This window comes from Tachysurus vachellii, chromosome 13 (genome assembly GCF_030014155.1).
Source record: "Tachysurus vachellii isolate PV-2020 chromosome 13, HZAU_Pvac_v1, whole genome shotgun sequence".
NCBI classification, from domain to species: domain Eukaryota; kingdom Metazoa; phylum Chordata; class Actinopteri; order Siluriformes; family Bagridae; genus Tachysurus; species Tachysurus vachellii.
Genome location: NC_083472.1, coordinates 12,514,296 through 12,532,456, shown reverse-complemented (window position 1 = coordinate 12,532,456; position 18,161 = coordinate 12,514,296). Strand labels below are relative to the sequence as shown.

The 18,161-nt window shown below is 37.3% G+C and overlaps 1 protein-coding gene across 1 annotated transcript; it reads right to left on the bottom strand.

Annotated features, from left to right (window-relative positions):
- Positions 1-1,886: 1,886 nt before the first annotated feature.
- slc9a6a (solute carrier family 9 member A6a) lies at positions 1,887-16,058 on the bottom strand. The gene is made up of 16 exons (XM_060884872.1): positions 15,685-16,058; positions 14,604-14,803; positions 12,633-12,710; positions 12,411-12,487; positions 12,209-12,321; positions 11,906-12,011; positions 8,292-8,433; positions 7,848-7,953; positions 7,641-7,729; positions 7,309-7,422; positions 6,914-7,025; positions 6,409-6,562; positions 6,046-6,076; positions 5,857-5,939; positions 5,183-5,288; positions 1,887-4,763 (listed from the first exon to the last, which is right to left on the bottom strand). The coding sequence occupies exons 1-16, from the start codon at positions 15,962-15,964 to the stop codon at positions 4,500-4,502; spliced, it is 2,055 nt and encodes a 684-aa protein (XP_060740855.1). The 5' UTR covers positions 15,965-16,058; the 3' UTR covers positions 1,887-4,499.
- Between the last annotated feature and the right edge of the window lie 2,103 nt (positions 16,059-18,161).

The following is an 18,161-nucleotide window of genomic DNA, read 5'->3' as shown; positions in this document are numbered from 1 at the left end:
TTTTTGGAAAAAAAAAATTGTCAAAGAGAGAAAAAGAAATAGCTGCAGATTTAGTTCAGAAGAGACTAAAAAACTATAAATGCTTCAAACGGAAACCAATTTATTTTATGTCTCTGTAAAACTGTCATGTCATTGTTGTCCTTATAAAGACCCTAAAGTAAAATACTGTATTTATATTTATTTAGGTGAACTAAAAGTATTTATAGAATATGTTATGATTACTTAAATACGCCTGTACTATGCAGCAATAAAACTATTAGTGTATTTGACCATGTATATTAGTACATCACTTGGGGTAGCAATAAGTCTACTTAATTCCAAAGATCATTTTGGGGATTTTGTTGGCTCTCATTTCTATGTTGGAGACTATTTGACTTGATGTGACCTCTGTCTGTAGTTTCAATTTTTACCAGACAGGAATGCATACAAAGAATGTATATTATAAAGCAAGAATCTTTTAAACAATGGCAGGCAGAGACTCATTAGACGAGTTTGTCTTAAGTCGTTTTATTCTATGATCCACTGTTGTCACAGTGTTAGGTTTGACGACAAAAAAAAAAAAAAAAAAAGAGAAAGAAAAAAAGATCCTGAACTTCACAATGATGTACATTGTTAGTCAAAAGTTTTTGAACTCCCTGCATTAGCATTTGTGGTTAAACGTCAAGGAATTGGTTCTGGTTAAAGAAAAATTATAAAACACAAATAATCCAGAACCATCCTAGAAAAAAAAAATGCATATAGATTTTACAGTTGATACAATTTCCAACTGCGTCACCGAATCAGTGTACTTTCTTTTAAGACCCATTACACTCTGAGTAAATAATGAAGCCCTTAAAGAGTTATTTGCTTTTGATGGAGCACTATTTATTCTTTCTTAATTGTCAACTTTAGGAAACTCCACATATTCCAAAGCATTTGACGGGCAGTCTAAGGACAACAAAATCCAGCAAAAAAGTTCTGCAAAACATTATTACTTGTGTCTATCTCAGTGAAGAGTCATTCTCGTGGATCTTTCGGACCATATAAGGAGCACATTACCTGATCTCTTGCTGTGGACTAGCTACACCCAGCTGAGATGAGTCAGCATCTGTTTTGGAGAGCACAATCCTCCAGCTGTGGAGAAAATCTACACATCAGTTAAGGAGTGCATGCTAAAACACTGCTCATTGTACAAAAAGTTTCCAATACGTCTGCTTTAGAAAATGCACCAAATCACATTGAGTCTCATTACTGAGTGACTATGCTCTTGAGGCTTGTGATTTTATAATAATCGGTTTATGCTCGGGCACATTCGATGCCAAAGTAGCTGAAAAGGAGTCTGTTGATGTGATGGCTGAATCATCTAGACACTTTCTGCTATATTCAAAATCAGACCAAAGTCAGTAATAAGAAAGCTGATTAAGTTGAAAGCACAGGCTTCTGTTTATTGATCATTGCACACACATGAACAGATGATCGTATTTACACATATGTAAACAGTCAGTACCTGCAACATGTAATAACAGAGGCTGCACATGATGTGACTAGCGCTCGGCTACATATCAGTAAAAACACGACATACTGAAGGCAAATCTGTGTCGATCTGCTATTTTCTGTTACAAGTCAAACATGTAGGACAAGCTATCACCCATAGAAAAGTGCTGTAGTGGCCATGGACATTGAAGCGGATTATAAATGATCCTGGACAAGCAGCAGCAGAACAGTAGAGCTGGACACAGATTGCACTCTTTAATATGCAGAACCCAAACCCTCAGTGCTCAAGAAAGTCAAACTCAAGCTGTGGAGCAGAAATGGAGGAACACACTTTTCTAAGGGAAAAGTTATACTATTTCCATGAACAGAAAGGACAATACCCAAGTGGCTTTTTTTTTTTTTTGAAAATCCAGTTCTTAGGCAAGTTGCAGCACATTTCAGAAACAACAGACAATAAAATAATCTTGCAGTTCTTAAGTCTATCATTTAGAGCTCTTTTTCCCTTACAGATGCCTGGCCGATCAGAATAGTACAGAAGTAGAGACACAGAGTGCAATTATGGAAATATTCTTGCGCATATGTATGTGGCTGGTACTGACATTAACATACTGAGATATGCTTGTCTAATAAAGTCATCCTTCACATAAATAAGCAAAGATGATCTCAATCTAACAGCAGGTCTATTCATCACTTTCACCTTATAATCATCTACCATAAGATGATTAAATAAATAGAATAGATATATGAAGATGTAACAACAACAACAAAAAAAAAAGAAAACAAGGCAAGAAAAAGTGCAAAAAATTCCTTCATCTTGTGGCCATCCAAATATAAATGCCTTACGTGTGCCATGTTATCTAGAACCAGGCCTAAAAGAATGCTACATTGCCCTCTGAGGAAAATGTCCTGCACAGCAGGAGATAATGCTATGTCAAAAGCCTTGTTCACTATTCTTTTCAATGGCCAATACTTATTCCCTCTTTCTGCATCTCCTTCTCTCTTGCCTTGTCCATCATGGGCCTTTATCCACAGCAACAGTGTAACACAGACAGTGTTTATTTTTGCTATTTCATTCAGAAGACCCATTATATTGTGGGTGCCAGCACCTTCCATTCAAGGCAATAGCCATCCTTCCACAAAGTCAATGTGTTTTATGAAACACACACAGGCACAGGCGCGCACACACACACACACACAGGCACATGCGCACACACACACACACAGGCACACACACAGGCACACACACAGGCACACACACAGGCACACACACACACAGGCACACACACACACAGACACACACACACACAGACACACACACACAGGCACACACACACTTTAAAAGACGAGAATGCAACACAAATCTCTTAATGGGTTGTTTGCACCTTTTTATCTAATTTTATATTCTTTTTAATAGACAGTGTATTTAAAAATCATTCAAACTATTTTATTTCTCATAGTTCACTATATATATATATATAATATATATGATATATATATATATATATATATATTCAGATAAATGTATCCAATAACTGTAACAGATGTACAGTTGTGCTCACACCTATCAATGCTGTTCATCTTTGTTCATCTCATCACTGCACCACACCCTAACATTAAACTCAAACAGGAAATGATCAATTTCCCCAATTTTTTCCCCTACAAAAAAAAAAAGAACAAATGTTAACAGTTAATATCTGTTCATTCAGCCCTTTTATAACATGCTTAAAATGATCACTCCCATCTCCTCTTTATATTCAGAAAAAAAAAAATCTCGTGCGCTGCAGTGACATTATGCCACCATAATGCCGCAAAAAGGGGAGAATACATAACAATGCATCTCTGCACAGCACACATCACGTCATGCAAGGTTAGTACATTAAAAGGTCTATAAAGAAATTAACCACATTGCTGTGAACTTTAGTCCTTGCAGCTGTGCACTAGTACACACTAACAAGAATACTCTTTAAAAAAAAAATAACAAAAAAACAATTCTCTAGTTTGGTTTATATTAGTAATACCTGTGATTCATTATTCATTCACTCTTAAACATGACACTAAGTCATTTCAGTGGTTTATAGCTGCATGGTGAAATTAAAAATGATGTTTTGTGACTTTTTACAAAATGCAAACAAATCAGGAAAAAAAAAATGCCTTAGATTTTGTTTCCACGACTCTCACCAAAAGAACAGCTTACTGTGACTAACATGAACACGTATAACAAGGTGTAAAATCCACCAGAGTCACAGTCAAAGGTCAGTTATGTAGGTTCTGGGCCTTCTGATTGCACAGCCATCCCTCTGTAGCCAATCAAATCTACAGCAAGTCCCTCTTGTTGCCAATTTGAAGCATACATCACACAGAGGAGTTCAGTTTTAAGATACAAGGCCTCCATCTAGTGGATGGCAGTGTTGTTTTGCTCCAAGGAGAAGTAAAAATGACATTCACCAGGCACTTGATTGCAACCAAATAAACACTGAGCCATCAGGTCACCATACCACTGTCTGTTCTGATCCTCAGATAAAGAAATAGTTTAAACGTCTGACTCTTTACCCAGCAGTTTTGCCACTACCCAAGCTCGAAAACCCTTTGAACCAGGCCTCGCACACCAACAGATAGCACAAAATTAGCATGCACAGCTATTTTACACCTTACTATGCAGACAAGAAAGCACTATCAGTGCTCTATCAGTTCTCACTCACGCTAACCTCTGAGACAGACAATGCCACAATGCCTGAAGATGCCATCATTTTTTTTTTTAACATCCAAGCTGTGGGAAAATAAATGCAGAAAATGGATAGCAAAACTGACATGTTTTCACAAGTCATGTTTGGAGGAGCTGAAAGAAAGTGACAAATGAGGTAGAGACATCAAACCAGCCACTTCAGAGAGAGGATAGTGGGGAAAAAGAGAGAGAGGGTGAGAGAGAGAGAGAGAGAGAGAGAGAGAGATTGCACCACACTGTGGTGATGGAGAGAGAGAGACAGGAAAGCCTTTGAATTTCCTTCAGGATTTTTTTTCCATCCAGCTCAAATCTCACGGTGGCGGAGAGGCGGCTCTGAATCGTCCATGGGCAGCACAAGACGCGTGCCCCTGATCACCAGCTCATGGTCACCAAAGGTCAGCTCTTGGTCCAGAGCATCATCAGAGTGGACACCAGCTGCACCGGCAGGGATGCTGATGGTGCGTGTGCCTGACGCATCTGTGCTAACTGTGACATCACCATAGGTCAGGCTGATGTCACTGTCATTCAGGATAAGGTCCGAGTCGTCGTCTTTCAGTTGACCTTCATTCTGCACGGAGAAGATGAAGCAACCAGTTAAGTATGTAAAAGACCAGTGTTTTCTCCATCTCAGCGCATCATATACAGACAGACACACCAAGGGACAATTTTCATTACACATCCACCCACTGGCAGGTTTTGGCAGAAAACACTGACATAGGCAGAACCTGTACAGAAATTTTACATAGCTAGCTATTCTAGCAATTCTTGCTCAGAACGGTCATTAAATTTAAGGATTTCTTCCCCCCCCCAGTTAAAACCTTTGATATGGTTGTGCCTTCTAAAGCTTTGTATTATTTGTTTAGTCAGAAAGTATGTAAAGCTTTGTATTATTTGCCTAGTCAAAAACATAGCCACCACAAAAATGCTAAAGCTTTCATTGCAATAAAAATAAGTCACTGAGTGTATTCTGTTGTGCACAAGGCTGACCTCGCACGCCTGTGGGCTGGTGAGGCATCGGGCCAGTGGGCCGCAGCAGGCTGGCAGAGTGGCTGTGAGTGGCGGCCCGCTGTGAGTCAGAATGGGCTTCAGATAGCTGTAGGAGTGCAAGGTCAAGGAACAGTGTTCTAAATGACACTAAAGGAAATCAGGGTTTGGCAATTTATATATTTATATATATATATATATATATATATATATATATATATATATATATATATATATATATATATATATATATACATATACACACACACATATACACACACATACATATATACATATATATATATATCTTACGACAAACCACCTTTACCCACTGTATTATATTAACTCAATGATTAGATTTACTGTGTGTAAAACCATTATAGGACACAATCGATAACACATTCACACACTACGAAAAATTTAGACAAGCCAATCAGCATCACGGGGGACAGTCAGGGAGAAAACTGGAGTACCAGAAAGACCCCTGAAGCATGCAGAGAAAATACAAAACACACAGGACAAAGGTGGAAATCAAAGCCTTAACCCCTGAGGTGCAAGGCAAACATTCTAACTACTAACCCACTGTGAACCCTGGGTAATTATATTCAAAAGGATTATTTTTTTCTTTTCTTTTGATTCAATACTGTCTGCCTTAAGAGTCATGTCACAAAGGATACTTGTGGTCAAAGTTGTACCAAACCCTAAATAACCAGGCACTCTCATGCTTGGTGCTCCTCCTCTCTAATCCATCAGGGCCAATCTGGAAAAAAATGCATCCACAGAGCACAGAGAGAATTAGGGTTAACAAACAACACTGTGCATGTAAAAACTGTAAAGCTCTTTAGCATACCTAAAGATAAACTTACCGAATTGTCCTGGTCCGAGTCGACTCCAACACTGTTACAACCAAAAAAAAAATAAAAATCCAGATAAGCAAAAACAACCTCTATAATGCGTCAACATACACAACTAACAAATGTCATATTATTTCAAATAGCCAGACCCCATTTTAGTCCTGATGTGCTTCCTGGGGTTAGATGGGTTTGGCTTTGAAAAAGAGGAGTATAAATAAGCTTTTCATTACCTCTACCCTAACACTAGCCCTAGAAATAGTGGAAAAGCAAAGCCAGAAATAAATAAATAAATAAAATAAAAACTATTGAAACCATCTCTAAATATGCCGATTAGTTCAAGTTTAATATGTTCAAGTCTAAATATGCAGGACTGACCGGATTCGTTGGAAAGACAACATTTGTGTGGTGCCACCTCCACATATCCACACGGTGAAGAAGACCACCAGCAGTGTGGTGGAGAACATCATCTGTCGTGCATATGTGGCTGTGTCTCTGATAGACAGGGCGAAGGTCATGGCCCCTCGGAGACCTGGGAATGATTGTGAAAACATTTGTTGTAATGTAACAGGGACATTTCTTGCTCAGTTTTATTCACAAGACCACTCCCAAGCACACATGCCCTCTTAGTTATTCTCTGAATGACTACAAAGATATATGAATCTGAAAAAAAGGTCTTGCTTTTCACTACAATACAACAAACTACTGAATTCTTTTCTATTTCCATTGCGTTGCAAACTTTTCCTGGGCAATGGAAATGTAAAACTTTCTTTTTCTGAAAAGACAGAAAGCTTGTGTTAAACCATTAATATGGTTGCTACATTTACAGCATTTTTAAATGATCGGTGTCGAATACAATTTCAGTCTAACTCAATCAACAAACCTGCAAACATCATCATGTGCTGAAAGTTGGAGCTTATCTTGTTCCTGCGGCCCAAGTTGAGCAGGAAGGAGAGTGGGTAAATATTAGCTGCACGGCCCAGGAAAATGGCCAGCTGGAATAGAAAGTCATTAAGGAACCAAAAAACCCCCAAGTACAGGCTATTTCAGGAAGGGAAGTCTATGACACAGACACAGACACACACACGCCACTTCCTCAGTGGCATAAGCAAAATGAATTCAACCTCGCTTGTAGACTAAAGCACCACTAATCTCATACATTTAATTCATTTTATGCTGATTAAGGTCCATGGTTTGTTTATTATGTTCATGCTTGCACAAACATGCACTAACCACATCCTCTTAATCAATCAACCACATTCAGTCAATTCAGGATACAAATGCGCCGATGATAAAAATAGGGTTGAAGACGTGGTTCTGGAAGGTGAACAGAGTCAGGCCCATGTAGGAAAAGATGAAGTTCTCAGCTAGGAAGTTCAGCAGCTCAAATAACTAAAAATGAAGCACAAAATTGATATCTTTGCATACTTTAGTTAAAAACCACAATGAGGAAAGTAGTTAGGAAATTCAACACATGAGCACGAAATCAGAACAGGTTACAGTACAGGTTTTATCTTAAAAAGCAGAATAGATATTAGAAGAATACAACAGGTGGAAATCAAATTTGCATGACTTCAAAACTAGTCGTTTTACTTAGCGACAGGTCTTACTTGCTTGGTTCGATCCTGTGACTCAGGGGAGAGGTTGTTATAGGTGTAATGAGCCTGTGTGATTCCACAGAAAAGAACTGCTACCACACCTACACATACATACCACAAACAACCATGTTACTATCCAAAAACATTAAAAAATATATTTTTTTGATTATATAAGAATATAAGAAATGCAATATCACTATCAGAATTAGAGCAGGTCACCTGTAAAACCACAAGCCTCAGCCAACAGGAATGTGCTCCAGGACATGAGGAAGAAGAGGGCTGTTTCTAGAAGCTGAAAATCCCTCAACTTGGTGAATTTAGTAACGTGAGAAAGAGTCAAGGAGACGTACTTGTCATTATGCATTCTATTTAACGTTGTGTGCTGAAATTCATTCATAGATATTGCCCTAATCGTTTAGCATAGCTTATGATATTATTCTAATAACACTGTAAGCTGTCTCTCTTCTTCCTGAAGACCATCTTTAAAACACAGAGCAAGCTGGATTACATTGGCAGCTACCTAGAAAGTGCTGCTTGATTGTGTTACATTACCTGGCTAAATTTAACTGTAGACACTTTTATGAGTACATCCACAAACCAGACTGACACCTATACATGGTCTTCTAACTTTTGATGAGCAAATCTGAAGCGTATAAAGGATATCAAGGCAGTCATTACACCGGTAGCTACTCCAAGAGCAAAAGAACCACTGAAGACTCCCAGAAAAACACCAAATGATTTTAGCATGGCCATGGCTTCAAATGTATGACTGTTGTCTCCCTCTGGCTGATATGCAACGATGGACCTAAACAAACAAAAAAAAAAATCAAATCAATATAAGGGCACAAACCCTGACACTCTCAATGTTTTCTGAAGCCATAAAAAAAGGAACATTCGAGTACACAATAACATTGGTACAACACAAACAATAGTAATGTTGTGTTGTCTTTATGAAAAGCACAAAGATCTGAGAAAATGAAGAAAAGAAGGCACAGCACACCATGCCCTACCTTCATAATACACTAAACCATATTTCCTATAAATCATAAACTGGGACATTTTTGTTGTGTAATGCAAAATGACTAGCTCAACACCTAGCAGGTAAATTAACGTCCTGTTGATGTCCTATTACACATAGAACAAGAAAATATTAGCGATTTCTAGTCTTGAAGGTGATATTAAACTTTATAAACACTGCCTTTTTATCTGTAGTTGCTCATTCAATAACTTCACTGCTGTATTTAATTTGATTGGATTAAAAATAAAATAAAAAAAGAATCAGTTTAAGCAAATTAGCAGAACTGTTTGTTTCTTCTTCTTCTAATCTAAAGTGGAAATCCGGTATAGGATCCCCATTTTTCAGGGGCATAAAGCTCTAAGCAACACAAAAATAAATAAATAAATAAATAAACCTGTGAGCTGGGCAGATAGAGGGGAAGCTAGACTAAGTAACTGTTCTACATGACAGAAGCTGGGGGTGGGTCAAACCCTAAAACAACATACCTTTCATCCAGCCAGCAAATCCCCACAGTCCAGCCTCAATTATCCGTAATTATATAGAACAGGGTGGGAGACTGAATATAAAAGTGCCTACACTGAACATGGTCACGGACTCATGCTAAAATGAGTTCATGCATAATATCCTTTCTTTATTGAACCAACATGATTTCTGTGCTTTACTCCGAGTGTCAAATCACAGCAACGTCATAATGAAAATGGAAACAAGAAGGATGAGTATAAAGGAATGTAAACTGAGATTATACTGCATTGTGTATAATGTAGTTTGGTACAAAAAGGGGATCTAGTCTGAGGTTTGACTGTGGGTCATTCGCTCTGCATACTCTGGATTACACCAGGCAATGCACACGCAGGAAAACAAACTAACTGCAGAGTCAAAGCTACTTGTGCAGCACACCCATTGATGGGCGTTCTTTGCGTGTGGTTACCGCCCTCTATGCACTGAGCCACACCTCCAGGGCAGTGCCAGCCCACCCCACTGTGTCTCCGGTAATAAAGGAAAATTCTGAGTCGCGAACACGAGTCCAGCAGGAGAAAAAAAAACACACAAGTGTTAGGAACATTCCACGTGCCGTTTTGTTTTTGATTAATAATAGTCTACAGCATAGTCAGTAAAATAAAACATCCCCTGCATATGAGAACTGCGAAAAAGTAAATGTGAATGGTGAAAATAATTTATTTAGCCAGATTAGACTGATCTAGGGATCAGGTTTTTTTTAACTTCTTAATATAAATGTCTGAGTGGAAACAGCTCAGAATTGTTTTTTAATTTATTTTGGCTAAAAAAGAATGTATGATAACGGACAATGGAAGCACATTCAGATGAGAATACAACAAGCAACAGTGGCTCACGACCATTGATTTTGGTCATGCACGGTGCTGATGTTAACAACATCAGTTTGTTAAGTGGAGATCAAACTTGACTAATGCTAAACAGTAGTGAATTTTGCAAGCAACCCTGTAACGCCTACTTGAGAGATGACAAAATGCAAAATCATGCACGATACAGCCTAGTAGCTGGTTTGGAGCAGTTTTAGATCACTAAACAGTGTTGCCACAGTCTACATTTTCCAGATCAACTGTATCTCAAAATCCATTCCAAAGACCTGAAACTACCCCAAAAAAAATCCAGGCACTTGAAAAAGGAGACTGATTATTTGCACAAATTTCTTAGATTTAATTAGAATATTTGCTAAAACAAGAGCTTGGCAGGCTTGGAGTGTTTTCAAACTATCTATAATTGGCAAACCCACTAATTGCTTTGTGCACTAATAACCATGAGGGCTATAGTTAAGAGGAAAGACAGGTAAGTGGGGCAGTGGGCGCACTGTCCCATGATTTTGCAAAGGCAAGTATCTTTGAAATTGTTGGTCAATCAAAAAAGGTCATTAGTATTTCAACAGAATTTAAAACAGATGGCATTTTCAATGATGGCTTTATGAAAATGGATATTGTTGTTGAATAGCTGATATACATTTTATACCACTTTAATAGGAAAACATGTGCACCTGCTTATGCAGATATCTAATGAGCCAAAGATGACCCAATCAGCTTTAATTAGAACTGTAAAATTTAATAAATTATACTGCTGCGACGTGATTGGCTGATCAGATAACATTAAAAGTGATGTACAGGCATTCCTACTGAAGTTGACGCTTAAGGACACGTATAGCAGACCATTTCAATGTATGCTATGTACAAGCCACTACCGGTAACAAGTAGGATTTCCAGTCCTTCTATGCCTGTTGAGTTATGTTGTGATCTCTTGTAAATATTAAATGCTTTGCTTGGGCTGGTTCACATTGTCATCTGCAAGTTAAAGCTTATGTCTATAAATCTCAACCATTTAGCATGACATGCTCCAGACTGACAATTTAATAAGGTGGAAAAATCAATAGGTTGCTTTCCCCTTAATGCTTAAACACATTTTTATTGCTGCTTGCGTAGCTTTTTGTTAATTTGCATCTAAGCACAGTGCATTTAAAAAAATAATACAGCTGTAAGAGCTACTATGATATTCACAGGGTCGACAATGAGTGTTTGTGTCTGTACTTGGCCAACATCGTGCAGGTTTCTTACACAATGTTTCTGCTGACTGTTTATTGGGTAATGAAATAAGATCTAATCTTTTGTTTAGCCCACACTGAGTTTATAGAGCTTGCAGTTTTGGCAAATGTGGATCGTATTTTAGTCCACATTGGTCACCTATTAAAGCCTTATCTTTGCTTATCCATTTGGATACTTACTATTTATAAAAATAGTTTATAAAAATATTATTTACCAAGATTACTGTTGTAGAGATAAAACAGAACAGATACAAACCCACAATATAACTAGAATAAAGAGGAATTGCGCCAACCCATAGTATGCCCTTTCGTTCTCAGCCATTTTCGACATCTTAAAACATGCAAAACATTTCAAAAACATGAAACATAGCTGGTACTGTGTACTCGGTGTTTTGATAATAGTAGAGGACAAATGTTAATTACGTGGTCCAAAATCTTATCTTGCTAATCAGAGATGTGAAGGTCATAGCATATGATTTACATTAATTTCAAACTCAGTAACTTTGTGCACGGCATCATCATCGTTGTCGTTATCATGGAACAGACTACACACACCAAGATAGAAACTTTTGTGTTTACGATTAAAGCCTCAATCGTAATATCAGTCAGAATAACTTTGTCCAAATGAGACTCAAACCATAATCACCGTTTTGTTTTACAACTGTAACTGTATATATGGATAAAAGGACTTACGAGGAAAGGACCAAAGCAACAGCATCGTTTAACACACTCTCTCCAAACAATAGAGCGTAGAGATCGACATCCACCTGTAACTCGTTGAAGATGGCCAGGACGGTCACTAGAATGCAAGGTTCACAAAATACACAACACAAGAATTAGTCTTTATTTAGAGATTTATAACTATGCCACTTACAAATCTGATTTTGCTGATATAGAATAACAACATTACAATATATGATATGTATGAGATCTGTTATCGATTCCGTGCCATAATCCAAATTCCAATTTGACAGCTGTAAAGCTTTTAAGACACACCTGGATCAGTGGCTGATACGATGGCACCAAAGAAGAGGCAGTCAGTGAAGAAAAAGTCACCTCCCAACTGGCCTGCATACTTCATTAGCGTCACACAGCCATACATCAGTAAGCTGCAAACACAAAACCATCGTTTTCAACTGGGACACCAAAAAGAGCCAGTGCGGAAAAAGATACTGAAAAATTCATGAAGCACACTGACCCAATGATGAAGCAGGACAACACTGTTCCAACAAAGGCATATGCCAAAATGGAGCCCATGTTCCTAAAAAAATGTCTCTGAAACGTAACAGATAATTATAATGGCATTTGCTTCCCAATTTACCAACATTAAGCAGAAATGTTAAGTACCAAGTTAGTCCTGGCTTTAAAAATATTGCTTTTATCTAAGATTTGGTATATAGTATAAAAAAATGGATCATACTCGCTTTAAGCTGTATCCCGCATGAAATATGATAGGTGGCAGAAGAATGTTGAAAAATACTTCTGGGTCAAAGGTCACCTGAAATAGAATAAGATATGATGGTGTGATAAACTGATCGTATGATTATGTTATTACAAGCACAGGAACATAAAATCTCTACTTTATTATGTATTATACACCTGTGTGTATTTGAAGTGCAATAAAAATAAATCTATTTATAAAAAAAAAAAAAAGTCACTTAAATCTGGTCAGTAATTCATACATCACATCAAACAGGTGCTGGAATGAGATACAATACCAAAAATAAAAGATAATGTCCATAAAATTGAGCTTTGGCAAAAGGTAAAGACAATGTTTCAGTACAGGTGGTGATCATCAGGTCAAATAAGCACAATAAGCTGCAGTCACCTAGACATGCAAATCATGTCAATTACCTAATGCTTTAGGCACAAAAAGTAAAGTCATTACTAGTGGGCATAAAGTTCATGATCAACAGTGGTCTAAAAACAACAGTTTAGTCGCAATTCATTCTACATTATAGGAAAGCTTACTATTAAATTAGTGACAAAGTGACGTGACATACGGCTAAGAATGGTGACCCATACTCAGAATGTTCTCTGCGTTTAACCCATCCAAAGTGCACACACACAGCATTTTAAATCAACCACTAATAATTCATCAGCAGTAATTCTCTTGTTAATAAATGTCTCTTATTTTCTCCTTTCCCCTACTAGAGAGTACTTTCTCAACACTAATACACTAAAACAGACTTGTGGTCCGCTTGTGTAAAATATATAGCAACAGGATTCCGGAGTCCGTATTCAGAAAGATTCTAAGAATCATTTCAGAGAGCTTCTAATTAAGCTTAAAATTTTTCTAACTAGAAAAACAGAACAATTAATTTTTTTATATGAAAAATGATCTCATACTTCTGAGAATTAACTCATTAATTCATAAAAACAGAGTGAAAAAAATGTTTTTCAAAAAAAAATTCTCATAATTGAGAGAATTAAGTCATTAATTCAGAAAAACAGAGCAAAAAACTTTTTATTCATGAAAAATTCTCATAATTCTGAGATAATTAACTCGTTAATTCAGAAAAACAGAGTAAATTGTTTTTTTCCTCAAGTGAATGCAATACGCTTCCGTACTTAAGAGTGATCCGGGTCCTCAGGATCTTACAGCAACTCTGAGCAAGGAAAATACTAAAACATTAACCGTAGAGAGGAGCGAGGTTTAACCCGTTGCTGGGTACGACGCATTCTTTTGAAGACTGTGATTGGTTGTCCAATAAAATAAATAAATACAGTCTGAGACGTTATCTCTAATATGATTGGTCAAAAAAATAATCCCTACACAATCTAATCTCTAGCATTTTATTAACTCACTATCATTAAATATTGTATGCAACACATTTCTTCTCCCTCTTCAAAATTTCAGCCATTTTCTCTTAAACTCTTAAAAGTCCTCTTCCCTACTCCAGGACTTTTTGACCTTATGGACTTTAAGGGTTAAGAAGCTTTATGAATATCTTTTATCTTTACTAGTATCTTCTCTTGATCAACTTTTTGTATGAAGAATCTTTATGAATACAGGCTCTGACTTGTATAACTATTAATTGACATTTTCAAATATTACTGTATGTTTAGTGCAAGTAACAATGCTTTTAACCTGAAAAAATACTCTGATGTAATTATGGATATAAGTTTCAAATAAGGATCAAACAAGCGATGTCATACCGGGCACAAGACCCCCACACACAATATCCACCAGGGATATCCTCAAACAAACAAATTTCAGTTTTCCAGGAACACGTTTTTAGCCATAAATGCATAAATGAATGATGTAAATATACATATTTCTGATAAGGTTGTGAAACGGGCAGGACAATTTTAAGGAACAGAACTGCACTGTAAATATCAGGTCCTGAGAAAACTTTATAGTCTGACTGTGTGCAGGTCCCTGGTTTACCTTGCGAAGCATCTCATTGTCCTGAACATCCTTGACTTCGTTGGCGTTGATCTCGCCCTTTAGTGTGTACTCGTAGAACTTGCCACTTACGTTGACCAGTAACGTGGCTGGACTGGCATTGATATGGCAACTCAGAGTAACATTGTTAATGTCTCGAGGCACATGGATCCCGTAACGCAGCACAACCCCAACCAGCAATCCTAGTGACAGAAAACAAGTGGGTTAAAGTTTTTAAATGTCAAAAGGATCAGACAAGGATCAAATACTAGAACTAGAACTACTGAGCCTGTCCTGAGACACCTCTCATATTACTAGAACAGCATGTAAACTGTGTTTTTCTGTCATTAGCAGGCAAGAGATTTCTTGCAATTATGAGCTACAGTTTAGCTACTGATTCTCTAAAATGTTCTTCAGCAGCTCTAAAGCTACAGTTATACCCCTGACTTTGTGTGGTAGAAGGGCAGAAAATTATTAACCAAACCTACGTTTGTTTGCAGTACAATAAGCGATTTAAAAAAAAAAAAAAAAAAAAAAAAAAAAAAAAAAAAACACCCACACACACGGCTAGCTGAAACAGCTGAAAAGACAGCTAGCTAACTAGCATTTTTAACCCTTTGCAGTACAATAAGCGATTAAACACAACACAACACCACACACACACAGCTAGCTGAAACAAGACAGCTAGCTAACTAGCATTTTTTAACCCTTTGCGGTACAATAAGTGTTTAAAAACAACAACAACAACAACAACAAACACACACATATATACATATACATATACATATATATATATATATATATATATATATATATACACACCCATACATACACATACACACGCTAGCATTTTACACATCCTGGCCTTGTGAATTCAGTAGTGTTGAACCTTTAATTTAAAGATAACCAGATTGTGACCAGCTGTCTAAATAAAAAACACACAAACACATGACCGAGGCTGTTGTGTAGCAGGCAGATTTACCGGATTACCTTTATCGTGTAACAGGTTTAGCTTAGCCAGGCTAACTAGCTAGCTAAAGTGTTTTAACCTAAACATTGCAGATAGTGACATGTTCGTTCTCACCATAGATCATAGCCAACCCTGTCTCGTGTAGAAACCTGAATCGGCGGTGTTTGAATAGCCATATTGTGAGGATGGTGAGGGTGAGGAGCAGGATGAAGATCAGCAGGTCGGCGCTGTCCTGTCGGTGGCTTTCTTCAGCCTTTTTCTCAGTCACGATGTTCTCCATCGAACTGTCTTGTGCTCTGCAGAAGCACAAACAAACTGACAGACTAGCCAAAAAGCACAAAGGCAGTCTTCCCCACGCTCCCTGTGTACCGGTGTGTTTCCGTTGAGAGCCCATGTTGACATTTCTTTTAAGTTACAACATCACAGGTTTGATGACTGGGTCAGAAAAAAAGAATCGGTTTGTGTAGATGGTTCCTGAATCCAGACGTAGCCACGCCCATTTTATATGTCGTCACCATACGGGAAAGCCGTTAGGATTCGTGCGCGTGCGCATGCGCATTCAGCTAAGTTTTAATACCTGTTTTGGGGCAGGTTATTAATTAATTAATTAATTATTAAATAGGAAACTTTTCTAAGTAGTCTGAATTTATTATGGATATACAGTGAGAATTCCGAAGGGTCTCTCTATAGGGGTCGAGTTCAAGGGTGATTTGGAATGCACACTTTATTTCATTTATATTTACATTTATGGTATTTAGTAGACACCTTTATCCAGAGTGACTTACATTTTTTTTAAGTGTGTAAACCGTCAGAGTAACTGAGGGTTAAGGGCCTTGCTCAGGGACCCCAGCAGTGGACCTGGGATTTGAACTCATGACCTTCAGGTCAGTAGTCCAACACCTTTCCCACTAGGCTAACACTTCCCCTTTCAGCATTTCAGATTCAGAATATCAAATATCAAGCTTCCCTTCCAACTGGTCAACTTTCAATCCAAAACTCTTCATGTCAGCATACTAATCATGCTGAGAGATAATGCACTAAAAGTGAACTTAATTAGGTAATGGTTTATTGCAAAACTGCATTTTATTAAAATGTAAAGTTGTATGGTGTGATTGTAAAGCATCTCATCAAGGATATGGGGAAATAATCAAGGACCCTAAACCCCTAACCCTTCAATTAGGAGGAAACCGGAGTACCCGGAGGAAACCCCCGAGGCACGGGGAGAACATGCAAACTCCACACACACAAGGTGGAGGTGGGAATCGAACCCCCAACCCTGGAGGTGTGAGGCGAACGTGCTAACCACTAAGCCACCGTGCCCCCCGATAAGTACTTATTATTACCATTTATTTTTATTACCCATAATAACTATATTATAATAACCATTATAATAACCACATTATTTTTTTCTTTACTTTAGGCATACCGTCACATCCTTAAATAATGAATAATGAATAATGACAAATGAATAATGAATAAATAAACAAACAAACAAAATAATCAATTAATTAATTAATTAAATTAATAAAAAAAAAAGATAATGGTGTTCTGGTTGTCCTTATAGAACTCTATAACCGGGTCTCCCTATATGAGTAGAACCATCATGTTAACTAAAAACCATAAATCATCTAAAGAACCTTATTCTAAGCATTATCCTAAAGAGGACAGTTGTGGGACCACCTCATATAATGCAGGGCTATCAAGTGTCATGCACTGCGAGTGACAGTCATGCATTTGGGTCTTTTGTCACGCTCTCCCTCCACAAATCGTATTTCTCACGCAGAAAAACTTTTTGACTATTTATCATATATTTAATATATAATAAACAACACCAGTCATAATCTCTCTCTCTCTCTCTCTCTCTCTCTCTCACACACACACACACACACACACACACACTCTCACACACACAATTAATAAATGGAAATTGAATAAATACTTTGTATTCGGTTAAAATGTGGTCTGTGATCCTGGTAAAACACAGTTGTTGTTGTTTTTTTTGGGTGGTGGGGATAAGATGGGGGTGGGGGGATGTCACTCTTGCCTGTCTTCAAAACCTGAGAGCCCTGATAATGCCAATTTCATGACACTCACTTTTTAATATTAAATACTTACTAATGTGCTAGAGAAGCTTTTTATTGATTATATTTATTGGTTAATGGCATATAAAATACAGCAAGCAAGGAAAAATGCAAAAGAGCAGCAAACCGACACCGTGAAGCCAGAAATGAGTAACTGCAGACCCAGTAGATTGACTTCATGTCTACAGTAAGCCAGATAATTCAAAATAAAAGTTATAAACAGAAAAGGTTTTTAAAACAATGTGATAGTTGCACAATTACGTCTTTGCTCAATACATTTTATGAAGTATATGATCACATGAATACTTAAACATTGAGTCAAACATCAATTATTATTATTATTGCCTAACATTTTTTTGCACATTATCTATAGTTTTTAGTTTTCAGACTAAATTGCTCACATTTAATTTAAACCACTGAGCCTTAAGAAAGTCTACTCCTATGGCCCTGTTTTTATTTTTATTTTCATACCAACTGGAGGATTCAAACCGGAAATAGAAACAGGAAGTG